This window comes from Typopeltis vanoorti, chromosome 3 (assembly GCF_054136105.1).
Source record: "Typopeltis vanoorti isolate ZY-2024b chromosome 3, IOZ_Tvanoo_1.0, whole genome shotgun sequence".
In the NCBI taxonomy this organism is placed as follows: Eukaryota; Metazoa; Arthropoda; class Arachnida; order Uropygi; family Thelyphonidae; genus Typopeltis; species Typopeltis vanoorti.
This window is the reverse complement of record NC_143551.1, coordinates 70,773,784-70,799,718: the sequence shown is the minus strand read 5'-3', so window position 1 is coordinate 70,799,718 and position 25,935 is coordinate 70,773,784. Positions and strand designations below refer to the sequence as shown.

At 36.6% G+C, this 25,935-nt stretch overlaps 1 protein-coding gene across 3 annotated transcripts in view; it reads left to right on the top strand.

The window, feature by feature from the left end:
* The window catches only part of LOC150108248 (protein turtle-like), a 1,021,857-nt gene that overhangs the window by 622,284 nt on the left and 373,638 nt on the right, over nt 1–25,935 (top strand). Inside the window, exon 14 of one of the 3 annotated variants that reach the window (XM_090390666.1) lies at nt 3,962–4,042. The exons of the other annotated variants lie outside the window; for them this stretch is intronic. Coding sequence (XP_090246792.1) covers nt 3,962–4,008 — 47 coding nt within the window. The 3' untranslated portion in view covers nt 4,009–4,042. The remainder of the gene's footprint in view (nt 1–3,961; nt 4,043–25,935) is intronic. 3 annotated transcript variants of the gene reach the window in all.

Sequence of the window (25,935 nt, the reverse complement as noted above, 5' to 3'; positions counted from 1 at the left end):
TGAGTCTCGGGTCTGGGTTAGTCCCGAGCGGGTGGAAAGAGGGGAAAATAGTTCCACTGCATAAAGGTGGTTCCAAGACTGCTGTAGTAAATTACCGACCGATTAGCATATCAGGAATCATTGTCAAGGTCTTAGAGAAAATAGTCAAGAGGAAAATACAAGATTGGATAGAAGAAAATGGGATACTGTATCGGGGACAGCATGGTTTTGTGAAGGATAGGTCATGCCTCAGTAACTTGCTCACGTATTATAACACAGTGACGGCTGAACTGGATAAGGGTAATGGGTTTACGGTGATTCTACTGGACCTTGCCAAGGCCTTTGACAGGATTCCACATGGAATTCTAATCAGTAAATTGCAGCATATGGGAATGGACATAGGGTTGGTTAGATGGATAGGAGGGTGGTTGACGGAGAGATATCAGAGAGTGGTTTACTCGGGAGTAGAGTCCACAAGACGGCCTGTGACTAGTGGTGTGCCACAAGGATCTGTTCTTGGACCACTGCTGTTTAATTTGTTCATAAATGATATAGGAAATGATCTGAGAGGAACAGTTCATTTGTTTGCGGATGATGCGAAGTTGGGTAGGGCAATAGTGAATGCAGATGACGTCAAAATTTTGCAGGATGATTTGGATAGATTGGAGGTCTGGGCTAAGGAGGATGGATGTCAGTTTAATGTGGCAAAATGTAAGGTTATGCATTTTGGGGTGAAAAGATTTGCGGCAGTTTACTGCATTGGTGGAACCGTGCTCCAGGAAATTGATGAGGCACGAGATTTAGGAGTGTTGGTAGATAAGGAATTGAAATTTAGGGGACACATTGCAAAAGTGACCAAAACAGCTCATCAAATCACTTGGTTGCTGAAGAATACGATGACAAGCAGAGACAAGCAGGTTATTGTTCCTCTGTATCGAGCCTTGATAAGACCCCATCTAGACTACTGTGCTCAGATTTGGTCACCTAGGTTTCTTCTTGATGGGGAGGAGGTGGAGAGGATCCAGAGGCGAGTGACCAAGATGATAGCAGGTCTGTGGAATGAACTGTATGAGAATAGGTTGAGGATTTGTGGGTTGCAAAAATTGGTTGATAGGCGGAGGAGAGGAGATATGATTGAGACATTCAAATTACTGAAGGGGTTCTATAAAATTAATTCAGAAGATATTTTTGAGAACAGGGCTGCTATCATCTGTGTGAAATGCCAAGCCAGACTTATTATTACTATTATTACGGGCAACTCCTGGGAGTCATTGGACTCATCGAGGGAGGCCCCAAATCATATTCATCACAACTATTTGACATTCATACAGTATCTATCATACCTCGCCTTAAACTCATTCACTGTCACAGCATCCACCACAGACTCAGGGAGCGCATTCCACTCATTCACTACTCTAAAAGTAAAGAACCCAGCTCCTACTGGTTATGATGTACTTTGGGACAGAACAAACATGTCCTACATTGATAAAAACTGTTTCACAAGAAAATTCAAAGAGGCAGCAAATATGATTAAAATTCCTACACAATGCAAACCCAAATGAAAATTCAAAGAGGCAGCAAATATGATTAAAATTCCTACACAATGCAATTCCTACAAACCCAAAAATCAGGGTTTGATTTTAAATCAAGTTTGGTCAGCATTTATTAAAAATTTACCCAGTTCAGACCTCAGACAGAGTGAAAGTGAACCACAGAACGTGACACCAAATAGCATTGTTTCCAGCTAACATGCATTAACGGTTGTATAGATCTGTTATTCGGTTTTTTTTTTAACAAACCTTTTTTGATGTTCATAATACCAACAAATGAATTTGTTTTTCATAATTTCTTATCTGTTAGTTATCTTTACCGCTGAAGATGTTAGTCTGACAAAACTTGTCGGGTTTGTTTTTTAGTACCTGTTTAGTTTTAAAAAACATTTTTTTTAATAAACATGTGGTCACAAAATCAGAATAATACGATTAATAACCTTTTGTTGGTAGGAACTACACACAAAAAAAAACTTATCGGTTATTTTTACTGCTATTACAAATTTACTTATTTAATTCAGCAAACTACCTTATATATGTGTGTGTGTGTGTTATGGGACTCAAAAAAATTATACCAAAGAGGGAAAAAAAAATTATTCCCTAGTTAATTAAAATTCGAGAAATGCTAATAAGATGAAAGGTTTTCTGGAACCTTTATCATTTGTAAATTTAAAGAAACTTGATTCACTTCTTAACGAGAATGTAGTGAATGCAGAATTATCTGAATCTCTATATATATCGATTAGAAGACAATGTCAAACATAGGATATCTATGCCATTTTCTGCAAACCAGGAGCAACATTCTTTTGTCATAATGGGTTAAATGTATGGGTTAAAAAAAAAGATTGAAATCAGAAAAGAAACGATGGACATCATTTCTTTTCTGATTCTTTTCTGATCACCAACCTTATAAAAGACAGATCCCCTCCCTCAATTTTCGTACCTTCATTTGAAGATATTACAGGGAGAAATTAACCATTCAAATGCTACTTGCATGAGTAAGAACATGGAATCACACACACTAACTGTTGTTTTAAGACATTATAACATCAGTGTTAAAAAAATTATAATAACAATTAAAGAATTAAAGGACAACCTAAGTAAAATAAAAAATGGCAAATCAGCAGGAGAAGATGGGATAAACCCCGAACTGTTTAAATTTGCTGGAAAAAAATTTCATCAGAGATTATTAAAATTTTTAAATAAAACACATACAAATGAACAAATACCAATAGAATGGAAAACAAGTATAGTAATAATTATATTTAACAAGGGGGGATAAAACAAAACCTGCTAATTACAGAGGTATTATTTTATTGAATACATTCTACAAAATATATAGTAGAATAATACTTAATGAAAAATTGAAAATATACAGTGAAAAAAAATTATTTGAATATCAAAATGATTTAGAAAAGGATGCTCTACATTGGATGCAGCTTTTGCTAAACAATCCAGGTATAGAAATTTCCCAGAATAACAAAATAAATATGCTATTATTTGCAGATGATCAGGTAATAATATTAAATAAGGAAGACAATTTACAAAGAGCAATATATAATTTAAACATTATAGTAGTAGAACAGTTTGGAATGAAAATTTCCATAAACAAAACTAAAACAATGGCATTTTGTGGACAAACTCCAGTTAGAAGCAAAATAGTTACTAATAATAAAATAATAGAACAGATAAATACTTTCAGTTATCTTGGATGTGAAATATCATATGAAGGAGAAAAGACATAAAATTAAAAACTTCAAAATTTTTACAGATTATAGGCCTGATAAATAAAACACTCAATCCAAATATAGTACAAAAAGAAACATGCTTGAAAATATACAATACTTTAGCAGTGCCCACATTATTATATGGCAGTGAAATTTGGACAATAAACAAACAAGATAAACAAAGAATAAAAACAAGTGAAATGAGATTCGTGAGAACTGCAAAATACATATTATTAGACCAAAAAATGAACAAAGATATTTTGATAGAACTAAAGACAAAATCAATAGAATAAAAACTAAACAATTATAAACCAAAATGGATAGAACATATAAGCTGAATGGCCAACACCCGATATCTTAAACAAGTAATAAAATATAAATCAATTGGAAAGAGAAGACCAGTTAGACCTCAAAAAAAAAAAGATATTAGATGGATAATGAGACCGGAACAGACCAATATGGTCTATATCCGTAATTAGCGTTATGAAGATGATGTTAAAAAAATTATCAGGTTTTAATACCTGGCTTTCATCTGTTTCTTGTTTTCCATATACATATTATATTATAGTGTTTTTCCTCCCAAAAACCGCCAGACATTAGATTCCAAAACAGAGTTTTTTGTAAATTTTTTTATAGTAAAGCATCATAATCAGATCCATGATGTTGGCAATTATTTTTTTTTCTTCTTCTTCTTTTGGACTTCAGGTACTGTTGTTGTAGAGGTAGGCTATAGTCACAGAAGTGTTTGTTGAATCTGAAGAAAAAGACCCACTGTGTAGCTCTGATGTAAGTAGCATCACCACTTGTTTGGCATTTTGTTTTGTAGATGAATATTATTGTAGTTACTGTGCTTGCTTTATGGTGAAGGAATGTCTGGTTTTCATTAGGTTTTTTTTGAGGCTGTGGTTCACTGGAAGGACATTTTTTTGTTCTGCAGGAAGCAGTGAGTATGTTATTTTGGACCAACATACAAGAAGTACTATATCATTTTTGAATTTGTTGATTTTTCTTCACAGTTAGGAGAGTGTCAAGTTTCAGACTTTGCTAATGGTGTCTTGTATCATGTAAGGTTGACAATGCAAGATTTTGGAGATATTAGGATATAATAATGTATGTCCTTGCATTATGGAGCTGTTTGTATAGATTTTTCTTTTTTTAATAATTAGCATATAAGAGCTATATCACCATAACAATGAACATATCTGATTACCATGCCAAATTAACATAGATCACCCAATGATGTATAAATCCACAGAAAATGATCATTTAATCCATACCTCTGTCAATACATAAGATACTGGTGTACTGTAGGTCTTGTGTGAGCCCAATAGTACATCATGTGTGGGATTGATATTTAAAAAAAAAAATCAGCCAATGAATCTCAACAAACTACAGCCACATTTAACTATACTTACTGTTTAGTCAAAATAAAATCTACAAATTTAACAAACCTAACCATTTTCCATCCCATCATTTAAGACAGACATACATCATCCCTCTATCATATGTTATATTCCTTTTTTTATGATTTTTTCAATATCAATTTCACACCTGGGATACTGCAGGACCTATTATACAATTATACAGTTTCTTTCTGTCTCATACAAGAGGCAGTAAGGTTGGAGTCAACTGTTCTCTCTTCAGTATACCAAGAATTTTTACGAATGTTTTTTAGTTCACTGCTGTAGATGCAAAAATAGTATTTTAGGTTTGTGCAGATTGTCGTGAATTCATAAATCAGAAGTTTACACGAGAGAATTAATGTCTTGAACAGAATAAAGATCAATCTATTGAAGGCTTATGAGGTTATGGATGCAATATACTTGTTTCAAGAGAGGCTAATCTTTCTGAGGATTTGGTTATTATCACAGGTGAAGTGAGATCATTTTTGTGAATGGGGTAGGGGGAAACAGAAGTATTTTGGTAGCATTGATGTTGATTAAGGCTGTCCTCATCCATTTGAAGAATGGCACCTGAGTTCAGTCTTTTTTTAAGACATTGTTTGTGGGTTACCTTTAAAATTGGAATGCTCTAGCACGTCAAGGTTTGTCGAATGAGGAGGAAGAGAATGTATTGTTATCAACAATAACAAAAAAAAAAGTGTGCATAGGATTTGAGTTCATTTGAGAAAAGGTATATATATATATATATATATATATATATATATATATATATATATTTAGGAAAAGAGAAATAGGCAAAAAAATATAGTCCTCAGAGCACTCATGCAGTGGTAGGGAAGTTTAAAGCCATTCAACATGACAACTAATGGATGGATGGAGGAAAAAGACTATCCAATCACAGAAGATGAAGTGCTGGAAGGATAGTGGTTTGCTTGAAGTATACACCTACCAGACTTAATGAAATATCTTGAAAATATCAATAGCTGCTGCTTATTTTTTAAAACCTGCCATTTGAGTTCATTTCAGAAACTGTGGATTAAGAATGGGCATTACCCACTGTGAGTCAGTGATGTATTGGCAGTCTTCCAGTTGAAGAATTTGACTGTCAATAACTTTATCCATATAGAGACAAACCAATGTGAAAGACACTTGGTTAGTAGCTTAAGGTTATATCATTATTATTATCCAGCCCTTCATGGAGTCAAAAGACTCTTCGTGGGATCATACCACTCCTTGAACCCATTGACCGTTCCTGCTCCAACCACTCTCTCTCTCAGGCAATGAATTCCAAGGTTCAACCACCCTCCACGCAAAGAAACCACTCCTCACCCTCTTGCGCACAGCCTCCTTTTGTAACTTCAAGGGATGGCCCCTTGTCATCGCTCCTTCCTGCCGTTCCACCAAGTGAAAGAACTCTCCAACTTCTACCCTTTAACTGCCTCTCAACAGTTTAAAAGTCTCGATCATATCACCTCTCCTTCTTCTATCCACCAAACTCTGCAGTCCAGATTCCCCTCAGCCGATCCTCATAACTATCACTGTACAGTCCTGAAACCATCTTTGTTATCTACCTTTGTACCCTTTCCACAGTTAATTTATCCCCTTCAAATCCTGGGGACCAAATCTGAGAACAATAGTCCAAGTGTGGTCTGATCAGGATCTTATACAATGGAATGATAACTGTTTTATCTCTGCACGTCAGCGTCCTTCTCATTATTGCAGCAATCCTCTGTCTTACCTTCACCACCTTTGCAATATGTCCCCTAAATTTCAGGTTTCTATCAATCTTGTCTCCCCTACTTCCACCAGTATAACTCCTCCCATAGAGTATGCAGTGTCCCATCGATGCTTCCAAACCTCAAGGCCTTACATTTTGCTGCATTAAACCGATACCCATATTCATTTGCCCATCTGTCTAGTTTATTTAAATCTTTTTGCAGGGCTGCCACATCTGCACTATTCCTGATAACCCTTCCCAGCTTCACATCATCTGCAAACAACTGAATGTCCCCTTGTAATCCATTGACAATATCATCGATATAAAGGTTGAACAATACAGGTCCCAGTACTCAGCGCTGTAGAACTCCACCTGTAACCTTCTGCTTCCTTGATATTGCCCCACCATATACAACTCTCTGATACCTATCAGTCAGCCAATCCTGAATCCATTTGACTAACCTGACATTTAAACCCATGTGCTGCAACTTAAATATCTGCTTATCAAGTGGCACCCCTCTCAAACGCCTTTGCAAAATCCAAAAAAATGGCAGTATATGCGTTTCCCTCATCAACTGCTCTTGTCACTTTATTATAAAAGACAATCATATTACTAAAGCAAGAGTGCCCTTTAACAAATCCATGTTGGTTCTCACAGATACATTACCCTCATCTACCTAATGCTGTATATAGTCCCTCACTAATTTCTCCAAGACCTTAACCACTACTGATGACATGCAAACAGGCCTATAAATAGACACTTCCAGTCTACTATCGCCCATATGTAGCGACACTATCTTCCATTCCTTCCATTCCCTTGGTACCTTTCCCACAGCCAGACTTTTATTGAAAAGCCAGGTTAATGGAGCTGTCAGTTCTTTAGCACATTCTTTCAAAACCCGTGGTGAAATACCATCAGGTCCAACAGCTTTACTGGTATCCAGAGTACTCAGTATTTGGAATACACTCTCCTGTTGCACTTCTAAACCCTGAACCTACCCTATACCTCTAGTATTAAAACCTCCTCCAGGATGAAATACTCCAATAAATTGCTCATTGAACCACTCCACTATGTCCTCTGCATCAGTCACTCTATTCCCATTTTTGTCTCGCAATATCATTCTTCTACAATCATTTCTCGGCCTACTGATGGCATTGCTAAAAAATTCCCTAGGATTTTCTTTGGATTTTAGTGCCAATCTCTTCTCATATTCCAGTTTTGCCTTCCTCACCATTCTGGTCACTCTCCTGGCCTGTGTCTTATGTTCTTTGTGTATCTGTCCTCCACCTCTCTGCTTATATATCTTCCATAATCTCTTTTTCAACTGCAGTTCCTGTTTGATATCGTTTGTCATCCACTTTACACCAAATTGTGTCCGCTTCTGCACCCGTGGAATACAGCTTACTATTGCTGCTAACAAATATTCTTTCACAATTTCCCAAGCACTAATGATGTCCCAGCCTTCCAATTCTGCTCTCCATGGAACTGCGCCCCAGTTGATACCTAAAGCTATTATAATCACCCGCCTTATAATTCCACATACGTTACCTTTTCTTTGATACACATGCATGTCTGTTCATTTTCCAAGTCAAAACCACATGGTCACTCTTTCTAACTGGTGGAAAAGATGTCATCTCACTTATTATCAGCTCTTCTGATGCTATGACCAAATCCAAAACTCTTGAACCTCTTATTCCCTCTGAAACATGCTGCCGAAGACATTTGTCCCTCAAGAATTCCAAAAATTCTATCCCCTTCTTACTACTTGCATTTTCCTCTTCTCAGCTTATACTGCTGTAGTTAAAATTTCCCCATAACAATCATTCTTCTTGCACTTGCCAAGCTTAACTGCCTAAACATCTCCTGGTCCCCACCCTCTGTGCTCCCTGGTTTATAGCAACACCCCACTAAATATCCTGTTTTGGCCACTTCTACCTCACACCATATGCTTTCAAAACCATTTGTATCACTGCTTTTCAAAGCTTCTACTCTTAGAGGACATAAGTCATCACTTATCATAAGCAGTACTCCACCACCAAGTTTTCCTTTCCTGTCCTGCCGCCGAAAAGTGCTGTACCCTTCCACTTCAATTCCAGTTATTATATCATCCTCTGTCAACCACGTCTCAGAGATCCCAATAATGTTTGGCCAGGTTGATGCTATCAGCGCCACCAATTCATCTCCTTTATTTTGGATACTCTTGGCATAAAAATGCCACTGCTTCTATACCTATCATTGTACCTTCTTTACCCCCCCCCAAGCTTAATGTTACCTCATGTCGTCCTTTGTTATTATATTATATTTGTCATCATTAGTTACTAGTATGAATTTTGTCACTCTTAATCCATGGTGAATCTCCTTTCATTATGTTACCTTGCGACATATTGTTGGAAGGTTTGAAAAACGCTTATGCAGTACTTAGATACTGCTTAATATTTATGCAGTAGTAGTAGCTGGACTAGGTTTACTATTGTAGCAGGCAAATTGCCTCTGTTATCTATATTGCATTTGTAGGAGGAAAATTGGCTGTTACCTATGCTGGACGTAGGAGAAGAAGATATCTGGAGGTCAGTTTTGTTTTTGTGATGTTATGGCAATATTTGGATGTTAGAGAGGGAGAGAAAAATTGATATGCAGAAGTTGCATTTTCATTGATCTTGAAAGGGATGTAACTGACTTTTGTATAGGAGGTTAGTTCTTTTGCATCTAGCCCTACAAAGGCAGATTTGGATTTGCTAGAAGTTTTTTTTTTTACAACTGTTATGAACATCAGTGTAAGCTCAATATAAAGCTGCATGTTTTGAAACAATTGATTTTGTTTCAAAATGTTTGTTATGTGCTTAATTTTTTGTTCGGCTGTATGTTATACTTGTTGGAAAACCAAGGTTTGGATATTAAGCAGGGATTTTAAACATGGAGGATGAAAGCTTTTAGACCTAAAATAATTATTTCTATAATTCAGTCAATATCAGATGTTTGGATCAGGAGATAGAAAATAGTAGTCTGACTAAGGTAAAGAATAAATAGAAATTATGAAGGCTACTGTGATCTCAAAATTTCCAAATCAATCCTCATACATTCCAAATTCCTAATTAAAAACACTAATATTTTTGCATGACTTCATTAATGATTTTAACCATACCTCTTAATATCAGTATTGCATTCTTCAAAGACAGACAAATCTAAAGGATCATAGAATTAACTTAGCTCTATCAGTTATACACAGATTTTTGCAAGTCCACATTTAATATCCCTTAATAACATACTTTAGTTCTTCCCAGTTATTTTATTAGAAAGCTGGTTTTCCCTTCCTGAAGATGATATTTTATTTTTTTATACCGTATTTATTTGAATATAACTTGCACTTTTTCTCCAAAATTAAAGTTAAAAAATCGTGGTGCAAGATATATGCGGGGATTTTGGGAAAGTAAAGTTTTTCAGGGAAAAAAAAATTTTATGTTTATAATTAAATCCTCAGTATTTATTATAATTTATAATTGCTTACATTATTTCTAAAATGAAGGGCATTTAAAATTTTAATTATCAATGTTATTTACATCATCCATGACTCACCTTCATCACACGATATATTTGAATTTTTTATTGACAGTGCTTCTGCAATTAAATTAATTATTTCTGTTGAAGTCATGTCCTAACCTCTCAAAATCCAGTTGCACAACAGTTCTAATGATAGTCTCTTAATCCACTACCATGCAATCCAAGATCAAGTAGAAGTCAAAGCTCTCACTACCGCATTTCCTCTACTGGTTCCTTCCATCTCTATGCATATAACTGGTGCGGTATTAACAGAAGATCACATGACTGAACAAAAACGGCAAACTGATGATTGTTGAGTTGAAATGTTGATTCTCTTCAACTGAATTCAGAATTATCTGAAACTGCCATAACAACATTCACTGTCTGTTTCTTAAAGTTTTAAACTTTTTTTTTTCCTGAGAGGTATATGCGAAAATTTTTAATTTCTTTTTTTCGTAATGTAAAACCAGGGATGTGAGATATATGCAAGGGCAAGTTATTTTCAAGTAAATATGGTATGTGTATATATATATATATATATCTACTCTTCTTCTTTCACTACACGTTATTCCCGCTTCGTGTCCAGGGTCCACGTGTTACTTAGATGCGACTACTTGTTAGTACCACTTCCAACCAACCTGTCGCCTAGTCTGCCGCTGGGGAGGGGGGGATATATTTTTGGCTGTAGAGGTGTATGTTCACGGGGCCAGTTTGCCTGCTTGCAGGATGAAAAACGCCAGATAAACTGGTGGAAAAAACCCTATACCCGCACCCAAGACCGGCTGACTTGGCTATGCCTGAGGAAGATCCTCGAGTTCCTCACGTCTTTGACGGGAATCAAAGGACACTCCTTCCCCAGGCATATAGTTGCGAAGCGCAAAGCCACTAGGATAACCGTGCTGGACTGTATATATATATATATATACTCTCTATATATAAAAAGATAAGCCAAAATTTGAAACGTTTTTATGTCACTTTTTTTTTTGTCACTGGCTTACCAGCCTGGAATTGGGAGGGTGGGGGAGCTACCAGGGGGGGGCCCTTCCTAGTGTGTGTGTGTGTGTGTGTGTGTGTGTGTGTGTGTGTGTGTGTGTGTGTGTGTGTGTGTGTGTGTGTGTTAAAGATGCCAAGCTATTTTAAACCTGGTTTTACTCCATTTCCCAAGTAAGCAAACAGATAAATAAGTCAAGTTTGTGCCTGCACATATTGCAAATCTAGATGACCCACAAAGTAGTGCAAGTCTAGGCAACTCGTGGTAAAGGTGGCATAAGCTCTGATCACTAATCTTAACATTTACCCTTAATGCAAAGCCCATCTCCTTGAGATGTATGATGCTATGTATTAACATGTTCGCTGCCAACTACAAGTATACTTGTAGTTCGTATATGAGCTACACAAGCCAGCTACAAGTATACTCATATGATGCTTATTGCCGGCAACGAGATTACCGTAATGACCTTGAAGAAGTGAAAATGCTTGGCTTGTGGAGCTAGCAGCAAAACTGTGTATAGTCATAGATGGTATATGCTCTGCACAAGCAACTTTGTTTGCTCACACTTGGATAAAGGATTAAACTAAATTTATTATACTCTAACCAAGTGAAAAATAAACTTTCAGCATCTTTCTCTAAATCCAGAGTAATTTATTAAAAAAGGGTGGCACACCATTTGGCAACTCCTATAGGTAGAGATGACCTGCTAATGCTTCTGCCTGCCTGGTATCTCCACTTGGGCCTGGCTCCCACTGAAGAGACCTCAGTAAAGATCGAAACTAGTCTGGGTTGTGGCCCTTCCCTTAATGCATAACATTAGACATATCTGCAAGGAGATGTGTTTTGCATTATGGGAGATACTGAGATAGGAGTGTTGGTAGCTTGCTCCACCTTTGCAAGGAGTGCCTTGGTGTTGTACCACCTTACCCCAGTCCTGAAGATACTTTCAGGCACAAACTTTGTTTGCTCACACTTGGATAAAGGATTAAACTAAATTTATTATTACAACTACGAGTATATTTGTACGACGCTTACCGTCGGCAACGAGATTACCGTACTGACCTTGAAGAAGTGAAATTGCTCGGCGTATGGGAACAGACTATGCCGAAGTAGCGTGGCAGCGAACGTGCTAAAAGCAAGGGGCCACTACCCAGACCGGTTTTGAACTTTATTGAGGTCTCATCAGTGGGAGCCAGGCTTAGAAATACTAAGGTTAAGTAATACAGAGCTTATAAGTATTTTACCAAAACAAGTTACCATAAGGTGCTTTGACCTTATTAAATAAAAATAAAAATCTCAGGATGAGAGATAGATGTTATTCCATCTTTTCCACGAGTTGCCTAGACTTGCACTACTTTGCGGGTCACCTAGACTTGCAATACATGCAGGTGCAAACTTGACTTATTTGTCTGTTTGCTTACTTGGGAAATGGAGTAAAACCAGGTTTAAAATAGCTTGGCATCTTTAACATATATTATACACAAGGTAAAAAACTTTCTACATCTATTTCTCATCCTGAGATTTTTATCTTTATTTAATATGGTCAAAGCACCTTAAGGTAACTTGTTTTGGTAAAATACTTAATAGCTCTGTATTACTTAACCTTGGTATTTCTAAGCCTGGCTCCCACTGATCAGACCTCAATAAAGGTCGAAACCGGTCTGGGTAGTGGCCCCCTTGCCTTTAGTACATAGATACATCATACATCTCCTCAAGGAGATGGGCTTTGCATTAAGGGTAAATATTAAGATTAGTGATCAGAGCTTATTCCACCTTTACCGTGAGTTGCCTAGACTTGCACTACTTTGCGGGTCACCTAAACTTGCAATACGTGCAGGCACAAACTTGATTTATTTGTCTGTTTGCTTACTTGGGAAATGGAGTAAAACCAGGTTTAAAATAGCTTGGCATCTTTAACATATATTAAACCCTAGGTAAAAAACTTTCTACGTATATATATTTTTTTAAATTTTTTTATTTTATTTTTTTTTATTTTTATGTGAATCCTACCTTATAAAAGACTCTAAACCTATTGTACTCTAGAAACCAAAGATGGAACTTTTACAAGCCACCTCATTCCTCTAGTGAGGGTAGTGGGCACACACATACACTACATGATGAAAATCATCTCCCACCTCCAGACATCTATGCCTGCAGTTAAGATTTAAAACCACAGCCTATTTACGTTTCAACAATCAGAATGACAAATCATTTGCAGCAGATCTCTGGCCCTCTAGTGGACAACCTGTATTTATGCCCAGTTTTCAGAGTTCTCCACAGAGCACTGTAAGAGCTCCTTGACTCTGTGCCTGCAAAGCAATAATGATTATTTAACATTAATAATAACTATATAAATGGAGGAAAGCTAACATTAAAAATATTATGCCCGTATTTATTGTAGAATTTTTGTCTAAGTGTCATAATGATCTTCAATACTGGATTACAGAATGGCAATCAAACAAACACGAGACAATTTTAAAAAACACCACCTTAGTAGCTAATGTAAGATAACTATAACAATCAAGAATTTCCTAACTAAAAAAAAAAAAAGGGAAAGACACACACACACACACACACACACACATACATTGGTGTCCAAAAACTAAGGATGTACTACATTTTTACCTGTATATGAAAACATTTTCATGAATACAGCCAAATGCGGACATAAATTTATTGCAAGCATATTAATAAATTATATTACACAAAAAAAAGTGTTATAAATTTCGTACAAATTAAATTGCAATATGTTTTTGGAAAAATGTTACAAACTCCTCCTCCTTCAGAGCAAGGATGAGGTCTTGTTTGTTTTCTGGAGCAGAGTTCTGAGCAGCAATTTGTCTCCCTATTGCATCCCAAACATATTCTATGGGATTAAGATCTGATGCGCATGTTGGCTACTCAATTCAATTAATATCCACAGTCTCCAGAAGTATCTTCACTGCTTGTGTATGATGTGCTATGGCATTGTCATCCATAAAAGAATTCTTCACCTACAGTACCACGGAACAATTGAACATGATGTTCAATTGTTCCGTGCACTGCACTATTGTTCACCAGCACTTGTAGATCAGTGTGTCCATTAAATACAGTGCCTCCCCACACCATGATCCCAGCACCACCGTATCTATCCCTTTCATGCCAAATCAGGTGTCATCTAGAATTGGAGGCAGGACTAAAATGACTCTCATCTATAATGAATACGTTAGCACATTAGTGTCTTGTCCAATTTTTATGGATACAATGCCACTGAAAACATGCTCTACGATGAAATATGGATAAAGGGACCTGGTTGGCTAAGTGGTTAGTGTATCTGCTCTCAAGCCAAAAGGCTGCGGGTTCGAATCCCACCATGGGCATGGATGTTTGCAATTGCCTGTGGAAATACCAATGGGGTGACTGGTAGTAGATGGCATTGGTGAAGTTGTGGTTAGTTGTAGATGGTGGATTGAGTAGTGGAGAAAGAAAGCTGTAGAATAGGTGTCCTCACTGGATGAGTCTTTGGACTCCCTGGAGGTCCAATAATAATAATACCTTTTGGGTGCATAGGCCTACTTGTCGCAGATCATCTTACTACAGTTTGTTGAGATATCCATGTGCCTGTGTTTGAATGGAGCCAACTTGCAAACTGACCTGGCATGGTGTGTCAATTATGTTTTGCTGTTATTACCAAAAATCTGTCTTCGTGCTCTGCGTAGAGCGAGGGTGACCTCTTAGCAAAGGTTGAACACATTCCATTGGTTTGAAATGCTACCCAGAGGCTAGATACAACACTGTGTGAGATTCCAAACTCTAGCAATATCAGTGAAACGTGAAATCATCTAGATGATGTCATTGAGACATTACAAGACATCCAAGTTTGCAACTTTATTCCTTCACAAAAAGAGTTCCCTTCAAACATAATTCGCTTAGTGTAGCCTTTTGTCTTGTATACTGTTGAATACTACCATGTAACCCCTTTGTGTGCAATTCAAAAGTTTGAATTGTATTCACTTTCTACATGAAATCGCCAGTTATACAAATTTCCACAGCTGAAATTTGACACTATCTTCAGAAATAGTATTTGTCCTTAGGTTTTGGACACCAGTGTAAATACAGTAAGGAAAGATAGTACTTTTAAATCTGCTAATATTTCTTAAGTGTGTGTGTGTGTGTGTGTGTGTGTTTGTGTGTGTGTAAGTTTTTTTTATTTTTTATAACTACTAAGGTGGTTTTTAGAATTTTCTCTTATTCTTTATTGCTGTTCTGCAATCCCGTACTGAAGATGCCTATGACACAGGTGAAAATTCTACAATAAATAAGTTTTAATGTGAGTTTTCCTTCATTTTTATAGTAAGTATTATTATTATGCCAATTCACAACATTCCAGTATTGAAACAGATTAATATTTTCATTATAAGGCTTGTACATTGGTGACATTCTTATCAATAATAGCAATCTTTAACTCCTTCAGTGAATTTTGTGTATTAAAGATTTAACTTAGAAAACTTGAATAGAAACCCTCAATTAATCTACTCAACCTAATCATTGTTGGGATGAGGATGGTACTTCACCAATCCACTAATATTAGTAATTATCTTACACTAAATTGTACTTTACTCTTATAATAAAAAATTTAAATATGAAAATCGATCCTATTTATCAGCTCCATAATGCTTTATACATGCATTAATGAAATTAGAGCTACAAGAAGAGCCTCAAGAGCTGCAAAAAATTTTACCTTCTCACCAGAGCTGATTTTTCACTAGAAAATATCCCCCCCCCCCTTCCTTATACCTCACAACATGATACTAAACATCATAACCAATTCCAAAATCCTAGACAACTCCAAAACATGCATAATCATGTATATTTCCATATCCAAAAACAGATACTCACTGCTTTCAGCAGAGCGGAATATAAAATTGTCATCAAATCAACTGCCTCAGAAATGTTGCAAAACCAAGACATCTCATCATCGCCAACCAGGTTTACTTCTACTGCAACAATATCCACAAAAATGCCAAACTATTAGTGACTCTGCACTTGCCTCTTACTATGGCAAACACCACAGTACCAAAGTCACTCACTATAACAAAATAAAAAGACCTCAGTAAAGCTCCATAGGTTAAGTGCCAGCTGAAAGAAATTCACTACAGCAAATTATCCACTATAACAAAATATTCTAAAAACCCATTCCATTGGTCGCTTTAAGTTTGCTGTAATGAGAGTCAACTGTATTTACTTCAGATGTAAACAGGTGGCCTTTTTTCTTCAGAATTATCAGATATTTCCATGACTGTAGCCTGCATCTAATACTTAGTTTAAAAAAAGAAAAGAAAAGAACCTGAAAACTAAAAGACAGAGCTTTCTTTATTCATGTAAACAAATAAACTACTCATGCAAAATTTAAGATTGAAATAATAGAATGTGATCTAATACCCTATATTCTTTCCCCCCTTGGAAACACTCTGCTATATAAAAACAAGAACTTCAGTTCAAGAACAGAACAGGATGTGTGAGATCTGATATACTACTGCCTCACTGTTCTTTAAAACTATTTTTATACATCTCTTTCACCCTCCACAGTATTGTTCAAATGATATATGACTGGTAAATTAAGGAATAGTTAATCCCTAGAATCCTATCTTGAGATTGATCATGGTACTTTTTTTTTGTGCCACATCAGTCTTCCAGATAGCAAGGTGGTGATCTTACTCCAGCAGAACTCTTTCTTCAGCTATGAAAATTATGTCATTCTAAAGACTTCTGCAAACATCCATTACAAGGTGACATTCTAACCTTACAGCCTGTAGATCAGAAAGTCGAGACACTATCCATTCCCATGTAGGCTGCCTTTCATGGTTGAAAAGACTCAAATCATCCAGATGTAAAGGATATTTACAAGGACTTTCCATCTGAAGATGAATTTGTCAGTCTTATACTGAAGTGGCAGAGTTTTGCCTCCTTGAAACTGGTATTTACTCCTAAAAAACAGGCAAACCTACAAAATATATGCAGTTGACAGACACAACATATGTAGATCATGGTTTTGAGTGGCTCACTATACTACTAATACAGTTCAGCACCAACTTCTTTGATCTGGCAATGCAGTTATGGTGAAAAAGAATTGCCCTCTTTTAATTAGTAGCTTTAATGCAACCAATTCCTACGCTCACCCTCCCCTCCTCTACCAGCACAAAAACTACAATCTAATCCGATATCCTCTCATGCTATTTTTCTAGTGCCTTCCTAATTTATTTCTTTTTTCTTGCAACCTAAAAGTCAGTCTCTTCTTGCATCAACCATTTTTTGGCCTTTGACTTTGGAAAATAACTATATAACTAAGCCATTCCCACCATTCTGATAAGAGTTCTTTCATCTCTAATTATATTAAAATAAGTAACTCATCTAGGCTAACTCTGACAACATTGATTTGTCAGAGTTGGATTTGAAAGATTTGTCTTCTCTTTGATTTGAGTTGAGTTAGAAAGATTTGCCTTCTTTTTTTTTTTTTTTTTTTTTTTGTACATACTGATATCATCTGTATCAGGCAATGCAGTATATATGTACATATATGTGGGATTTTCAAGATTTTTAGTGTTTCTGGTTGAAAGGTCAGATGTGCTGACATGGAATTATGGTGTACATGGTAGAGCAGGAGGTGATTACTTTAACTCATGTTTCTGAAATTGGAGAAGTAGAATGTTAAAATTTCTTGTTAAATGTTAAAATGTTAAAGAATGCCACTTAATTCATAGGAACTATAGTAAAGGAACCATCTTAATACAGAGATTAACAAAAGTAGACAGCCTAGCTGACATTTGAATATATCATGTTTTAATTTTGGCCTAGTTTTTAATCATATTTTGATTTGTCTGACTAGACCAGTTATCTGACTGTCTCCAATAAGAAAGTTTAGTTTAGTTATTTACCAGATAAATGTGACCATCAAATCACTCTTTTACTCAGTGTTTATGATTATTTGTGAAATTATGAACCACACATATTTTCTTCAGAGCATTGTATTTTATTAAATAAATTGTATTGTGATAAATATTAAAATTAGCTTGCCACAGGAGCAGCTTCTTGTCCATATCAAGCATTCACATGTTCCAATAACTGAATCGCATCATGTAGCAGTAAAATTTGTTGCTTTCACCAAGTGAATACTGGATCAAAAGAGCAATTTTTTGCTTACTTCTCCATTAAACTCTTCTAGTTTCTAATTATTGTTATTATTATTATTCAGGCCACCATGGAGTCAAAAGACTCATCGTGGGAGGTCCTTCCTAAGAAACACAAAGTCTATCATACCACTCCTTGAACTCATTGACCATTCTCGCTCTCACCACTCCATCAGACAATTCATTCCATGGTTCAACCACCCTCCATGCAAAGAAACCACTCCTCACCCTCTTGCTCACAGTTTCCTTTCGTGACTTCCAGGGATGGCCTCTTGTCATCACTCCTTTCTGCTGTTCAACCAAGCGAAAGAACTCCCCAGTGTCAACCCTGTAACCACCTCTCAACAGTTTAAAAGTCTCAATCATATCACTTCTCCTTCTTCTATCCACCAAACTCTGCAGTACATTCCCTCAGCCTATCCTCATAACTAACATTGTATAGTCCTGAAACCATCTTTGTTATCCGCCTTTGTACCCTTTCCACAGTAAATTTATCCCCTTCAAATCCTGGGGACCAAATCTGAGAACAATAGTCCAAGTGTGGTCTGATCAGGGTCTTATACAACAGAATGATAACTGTTTTATCTCTGCAGGTCAGTGTCCTTCTCATTACTGCAACAATCCTCTGTGTTACCTTCACCACCGTTGCAATATGTCCCCTAAATTTCAGGTTTCTATCAATCATCAATCCCAGATCTCTTGTCTCCACTACTTCCTCCGGTATAACTCCTCCCATAGAGCATGCAGTGTCCCATTGATGTTTCCCAAACCTCAAGACCCTACATTTTGCTGCATAAAACTAACATCCCCATTCATTTGCCCATCTATCTAGTTTATTCAAATCCTCTTGCAGGGTTCATTCAAATCTGCATCTGCACTATTACTAATAATCCTTCCCAGCTTTGCATCATCTGCAAACAGCTAAACATACCCCTGCAATCCACTGACAATGTCATTGATATAAAGGTTAAACAATATATGTCCCAGCACTGAGCCCTGTGGGACCCCACTTGTAACCCTCTGCTTCCTTAGAACTACTCCACATACAACTCTCTGATACCTATCAGACAGCCAATTCTGAATCCAGTCGACCAATCTTACATCCAGACCCATGTATTGCAACTTAAATATCAGTTTATGATGTGGCACCCTGTCAAATGCCTTCGCTAAGTTTAAGAAAATGGCAGTATATGCTTTTTCCTCATCTAATGCTCTTGTAACTTTATCATAAAAGGCTAGCATATTGCTAAAACAAGAGCGCCCCTTCACAAATCCATGTTGACTCTCACAGATAACATTACCCTCATCTGCCCAATGCTGTATTCGGTCTTTCACTACTTTCTTCAACATCTTACTAACTACTGATGACACAAAAACTGATCTATAATTAGACACTTCCAATCTGCTACCGCCCTTATGCAATGGCACTATCTTACCTTCCTTCCATTCCATGGGCACCTTTCCAGTAACCAGACTTTCATTGCAAAGCCAGGTCAAAGGCACTGTCAGTTCCCTAGCACATTCTCCCAAAACCCGTGGTGAAATACCACCAATCCCACAGCTTTACTGACATCCAGAGTACCCATTATTTGAAATACACTCTCCTCCTATACCTCTAAACCTTGAACCTGCCCTATCCCTCTATCATTAAAACTGACTCCTCCAGGATGAAATACTCCAATAAAGTGTTCATTGAACAATTCTACTATGTCCTCTGCATCAGTCACTCTATTTCCATTTTTATCCCACAATATCATTCTTCCACCGTCATTTCTCCTCCTACTGGCCACCTATCTAAAAAATTCCCTAGGATTTTCTTTGGATCTTAGGGCCAATCTCCTCTCATATTCCAGTTTCGCTTTCCTTACCACACTAGTCACTCTTCTGGCCTGTGTCTTATACTCTTCATGCATCTTCTCTTCTCCTGTCTCCTTATATCTCTTCCATAGCCTCTTTTTCGCATGCAATTCCTGTTTAATATTGTTTGTCATCCACTTTACTCCAAATTGTGTCCTCTTGTTCACTTGTGGTATACAACTTACCATTGCTGCTAACAAATATTCTTTCATAATTTCCCACGCACTAAAGGTATCCTGGCCTTCCAATTCCTCCCTCCATGAAACTTCCCCAAGTTGACGTCTTAGACTATTATAATCACCTGCCTTATAATTCCACATACGTTCCCGTCTCTTTGGGACTCCTGCATGTCTATTCATTTTCCAAGTCAAAACCATATGGTCACTCTCTCCAACTGGTGGGAGAGATGTCATCTCAGTTATTATCAACTCTTCTGATGCTATAACCAAATCCAAAAACTCTCGAACCTCTTATTCCCTCTATTACATGTTGCCTATGACATTTGTCCCTCAAGAATTCTAGAAATTCAATTCCCTTATTGCTACATGCATCTTCCTCTCCCCAGCTTATACTACTGTAGACAAAATCTACCATAACAATCATTCTTCTTGCACTTGCCAAACTCAACTGTCTAAACATTTCCTGGTCCCTACCCTCTGTACTCCTGGGTCTGTAGCAACACCCCACTAAATATCCTGTCTTGTCCACCTCTACCTCACACCATATGCTTTCAAAATCAATAGTGTCACTGCCTTCCAAAGTCTCCACTCTTAGAGGACATAGGTCGTCACTTATCATAAGCAGAACTCCACCACCACGCTTTCCCTTCCTATCCTGCCAAAAAATGCTGTACCCAGCGACTTCTATTCCTGTTATTATATCCTCTTCTGTCAACCACGTCTCAGTGATTCCAATAATTTTTGCCAAGGCTGATGCTATCTGCACCACCAATTCCTCTCCCTTATTCCGGATACTCCTGGCATTAGTACATAGCATATAAATGCCGTTGTTTCTATACCCAGCATTATCCCCTCTAGACTTCACTAAGCTCAGTGTTACCTGATGTCGTTCCTCTTCTCCCAAGTACCCATTCCTAGAAGAGGCCACCCCTGCTACCATCCTCCCTGAGACACACACTGACTTTTTCAGAACAGCAATCTCTCCAGATGCCTACGTCCTTCCTCATTCAAATGTAAGTGGTCTCTTGCATATAATTCCTCTCTGTCCTCAAACGCACTCTAAGCATCCACATATTCCAGTCTTCTCTTCTGACACATTCTAGCTATTATATCATTCAGTATTACCACTCTTCTGCTCAGTGCGTCATTATCATACCTAGGCAACACACACACTATCTTTCCTCTCTATGTCTTCTTTCGTACCACCTCAAGCAAAATCTCATATCTCTCGCTGCCCTATTTACGCCACCACTCAAGTCATTTGTTCCCACCATCACAATCATCTGATCCACCCTTTCATCTCTCTTAACTGCCGAAGCCACCCTTTCTGTTGTTCCTCCTGGCAAACACTCCTCACGCATCCTATCTTGAACACCACGGATCATTGAGTCCCCATATATTATACCTCTTACCATTCCCTCTCTCCTATTGTTTCCATTTTCTCCTCTTCTAGCACTCCCCTGCCTCTCTCTCATTCCGTCTCTCCTACTGTTTCCATTCTCTCCTCTTTTAGCACTTCCATACCTCTCTCTCTCTCTCCTGTTTCCATTTCCGTATCCAATTCCATTCTCTCCCCTTTTATCATTCACAAATTTTTCTCCTCTCCTCTCATTCCCAAAACTCTCCCCCCCCACTTCGATTTGCCTTGCATTTATCTCTTTCATTTTTCTAATCTCATCTTTCATACTTATCATACTTCTCCCAAGACATTCAACCTTCTCTTTCAGCTCTATCTCCCTCTGCAGGTCAGTCACTCTAAATCGAAATTCACTCTCCCAAACAAAACAATCTAAACTTTCACAGTCACTCATGCCTTCTACACTATCAACTATTATTTTCTCATTCACATTTTTTTCTTCATTCTCTCCTATCACACTACTTGTCTTCCTGTATTCATTTCCCGTTCCTGGAGCAACAAGGTTGGTTATTCAGATATCTGCTGCATTTATTTCCTCCCACTGCCTGCACTTTAAACACACACACGCACCCCATTCTCTCTCACAAGCCAGACATCCAATTCCTGAGACGCATACATGCCGCAAATACCGCATGCCACAAACTCCCTTATTATATTGCTTATAATAGAGTGCCCAAATGGCGGAGGACTTGGCGACATGCCATTTGCGACTGCAGCTGAATCCGCCATCATTCGTTACTGCCAAGGGACTACTAGTGTAATTGTTAATTATTCAAAATCAAAAATAAATAAACGCTAAATAAGTAAACAATTACAAGCAAAACAAAACATTAAGTACACTAAATAAAATGAAATAAAACTAAATGCAGTAATGAAAAACTTAGCTTCGTCTTGTCTTCCACCGTTATGCATCCACCCCGTCTTCTCGGTAAACAAAATACACAATATCGTGACAGCACTAACTTCAAAAAACAACCACTATACTACACTCGTATTCCAGAGCAACAATTTAGCACTCAAAAACGTTAAAAAAAATGGACTATTCACCGATTAAAAACTCACTTTCTTCAGCAAAGCTCAAATTCACTGCCATGTGCTACGGCGACACTTAGGTGAACAGTATATCTGAACTATGGCCTTACATTAGAAAATTTATCATTCCTTCTTCTTCTTGGCTTCGCATGTTAAACAATTGTTTGCCTGTAATGTTTTCAAGGGTTCAAAAAGTCTTCTGCCCATCTCCTCCTCGGTCTTCCTCTTGATCTGTGTCCCTTTGGTTTATATTTCCAGGCAATATTTGGCCATCTTTCCTCATTCATTCTTTCTATGTGGTTTTTCCAGTTCTTTCTATAGTTTATGATGTCTTCTATTATGTTAATTATGGATAATTGTTTTCTTATTTCTTCATTTCTTATCTTGTCTATTCTTTTATAGCCTGCGAGTGGTCTTAGGAACTTCATTTCTGCAGCTTCCACTTATCTTGTTCTCCCCAAGTCCATGTTTCACTGCCATATTTCAGAATTGGTTTGGCTATTATTTTATATAGTTTCATTTGGGTTGTTCTAGACATCTGTTTATTGAAGTGCCTGTTCAAAGTTCCAATGACTGCTAGGAATTTTTGCTTTTTATATGCATTTCAATTTCTCCATTGGGACTTATGTAATTTCCTAGATATTTAAATTTGTTTACTTGTTCTATTACTTTGTTGTGGATGACTAGTTTGCATCTTTTAATTTCTTTACCTTGAAATGCCATCTATTGTTTTGTTCAATATGTGTAGATTTTTCTGTAATTGGTCTTCATTTTCAGCAAAAATAACTTGATCGCCAATATACAAAAGGCTGGTTAATTCTTTATTTCCTATTTTAATTCCTATGATTTTGTTTTTCCTCCAGTCTCTTGAAATTTTTTCCATGAAATTTGAACATGTCAGCACAGCTGACATATATATGGAAGTTTTGGAGGTTTCTATAGAATTCTTCTGTTTCAGATTATTGAAGAGTATTGGTGATAATCCACTTACTTGAATGAGACCTCTATTGGTTTTCATTTTTCCAATTGTTTAATTAATTTTAATTTTAATATAGCTTTCTTCCATTATATTTGCTATTGCTTTTGTGGTTTGAGGTGGAGCTTTCAATTCATACAGTATATTGATTAATTTTGTTCTGTTCATTTAATCATATGCTTTCTCATAATCCAGGAAGGCCATATATGTTGTCAGGTTAAATTTATTCTTTTTTCTATAATTTGTTTTAGTGTAAATGTTGGATCTGTATAGGATCTTCCTTTCCTAAAGCTGCATTGTTTTTCTCCAATAATTTCCTCTGCCCATGGTGTTAATTTACTTTTAATATATCTAGATATATTTTATAGCATTTATTTAATAAGGATATTCCTCTGTAGTTTTGGCAATCCTTTCTGTTTCCTTTTTTGAATATGTTTATAACTATTGCTGTCCTCCATTCTTGTGGGATGTTTCCTTCATCCCATATTCTGTTAAGGAATTTAATTAATCGTAATTGAAATGGTTTAGAGCTGTATTTGTATAGTTCTAAATTTATTCCATCTTCTCCTGTAGCTTTTCTATTTTTTAGTTTTTCCAATATTTTCTTTAGATCATTTAAATGTATTGGTTCTTCATTTGTTTCTTAACTTATTACTTTTTTATTTCAATTTGATTATTATTGTTTAGAAGCGGGTTTAATGATATTGGTCCATTCTTTTGTCGAGGGGCATTCTATTTGTAGATTATCCTTTGTTTCTTGAGTCATAATTTTAATGATTTTACAGCTCTTTAGTTGAGGTCCATTTATGTCATGCTCTAATCTTGATACAGATTTTTCCCAGTCTTGTTTCCTGATTTTCCTGGTTTCTCTTCTTGTTATTGTTCTGATTCTTTTATATTCCTGTGGTTCTGTTGTTTAAACATTTAAGGTACATTTCTTTTTTCTTTCTTATTAAAGATTCTATTTCTGGGTTCTAGGTTCTGAGTCCTTTCCTTTTTCTTCGCAGTTTTGTTCCTATAGGTTCATATGCTGCTTGTTTTACTATTTGTTTAATGTTTTGCCATTTATTTTCTATATCTGTATCTTCATTTACTTTCTTTGTATGATTTGTAAGTCTTCTTTGATATAGTTCACTGATACTATCTTGCTGTAACAGTTCTATCTTAAATTTCTCCTGCTTTTGTTTTGGTGTTCTTGTATTGTTTCTATTTCTCTGGTTTGGGATCTTAGTAGTATACTGATTAATAAATAATGGTCTGAGTAAACATCCTCTATATACTCTGCAATTTCTTACTTTCTTTTTTTGTTTTTCACCCACTATTATATAGTCAATGATGCTTTTATATCCTCTGGCTTCCCATGTATTATTATTATTATTATTCAGGGCTCCATGGAGTCAAAAGACTCATCGTGGGAGGTCCTTTCTAAGAAACACAAAGTCTATCATACCACTCCTTGAACTCATTGACCGTTCTCGCTCTCACCACTCCATCAGGCAATGCATTCGATGGTTCAACCACCCTCCATGCAAAGAAACCACTCCTCACCCTATTCTCACAGTTTCCATTCGTAACTTCCAGGGATGGCCTCTTGTCATCACTCCTTACCGCTGTTCAACCAAGTGAAAGAACTCCCCAGTGTCAATCCTGTAACCACCTCTCAATAGTTTAAAAGTCTCAATCATATCACCTCTCCTTCTTCTATCCACCAAACTCTGCAGTCCACATTCCCTCAGCTGATCCTCATAACTATCATTGTACAGTCCTGAAACCATCTTTGTTATATGTATATAAATATACATATGTATATCTTTATGTTTAAAGAAACTGTTGGTAATTTTCAAACTATTATAGGCCACAAATTCCCTGAATTTTCTCCTTGATTACCTATTAAATCTTTAAATGTGTTTGATCTAATTCTAGCATTGAAATTGCCTGTAATGATTAAGTAATCTTGTTTATTTGTGTTCTGAATTACATTTTGGAGATTTTTATAGAATTCTTCTGTTTCAAATTTTTTGCCATCTTCTGGTGCACTATGATTCTAATAAATTTCTTATTTAATTTAAGTCTAGCCATTATTATTCTTTCAGAGATCCAGTTATATGATTCAATTTTGTCTTTCCATCTATTGCTGATAATGATGGCTATACCTGCAGCTGTTCGTTTTTCGTTGGGTACTCCACTGTATATTAAACTGTAGTCCTGAAGTTCTGTAGAGCCTTTTGATTTTTTCTTTGTTTCTGAAATTACTGCTATTTCTATTTTCATTTCTGTTAGGGCTTTTTGTATTTCTTCAATCTTGTGATTGATGTCTCTTATGTGTACTGTTCCAATCTGTATCCGGTTCATAGTCCTTTGTCCATTATTCCTAATTTTACTGATAATCTGAATACTAAATCCT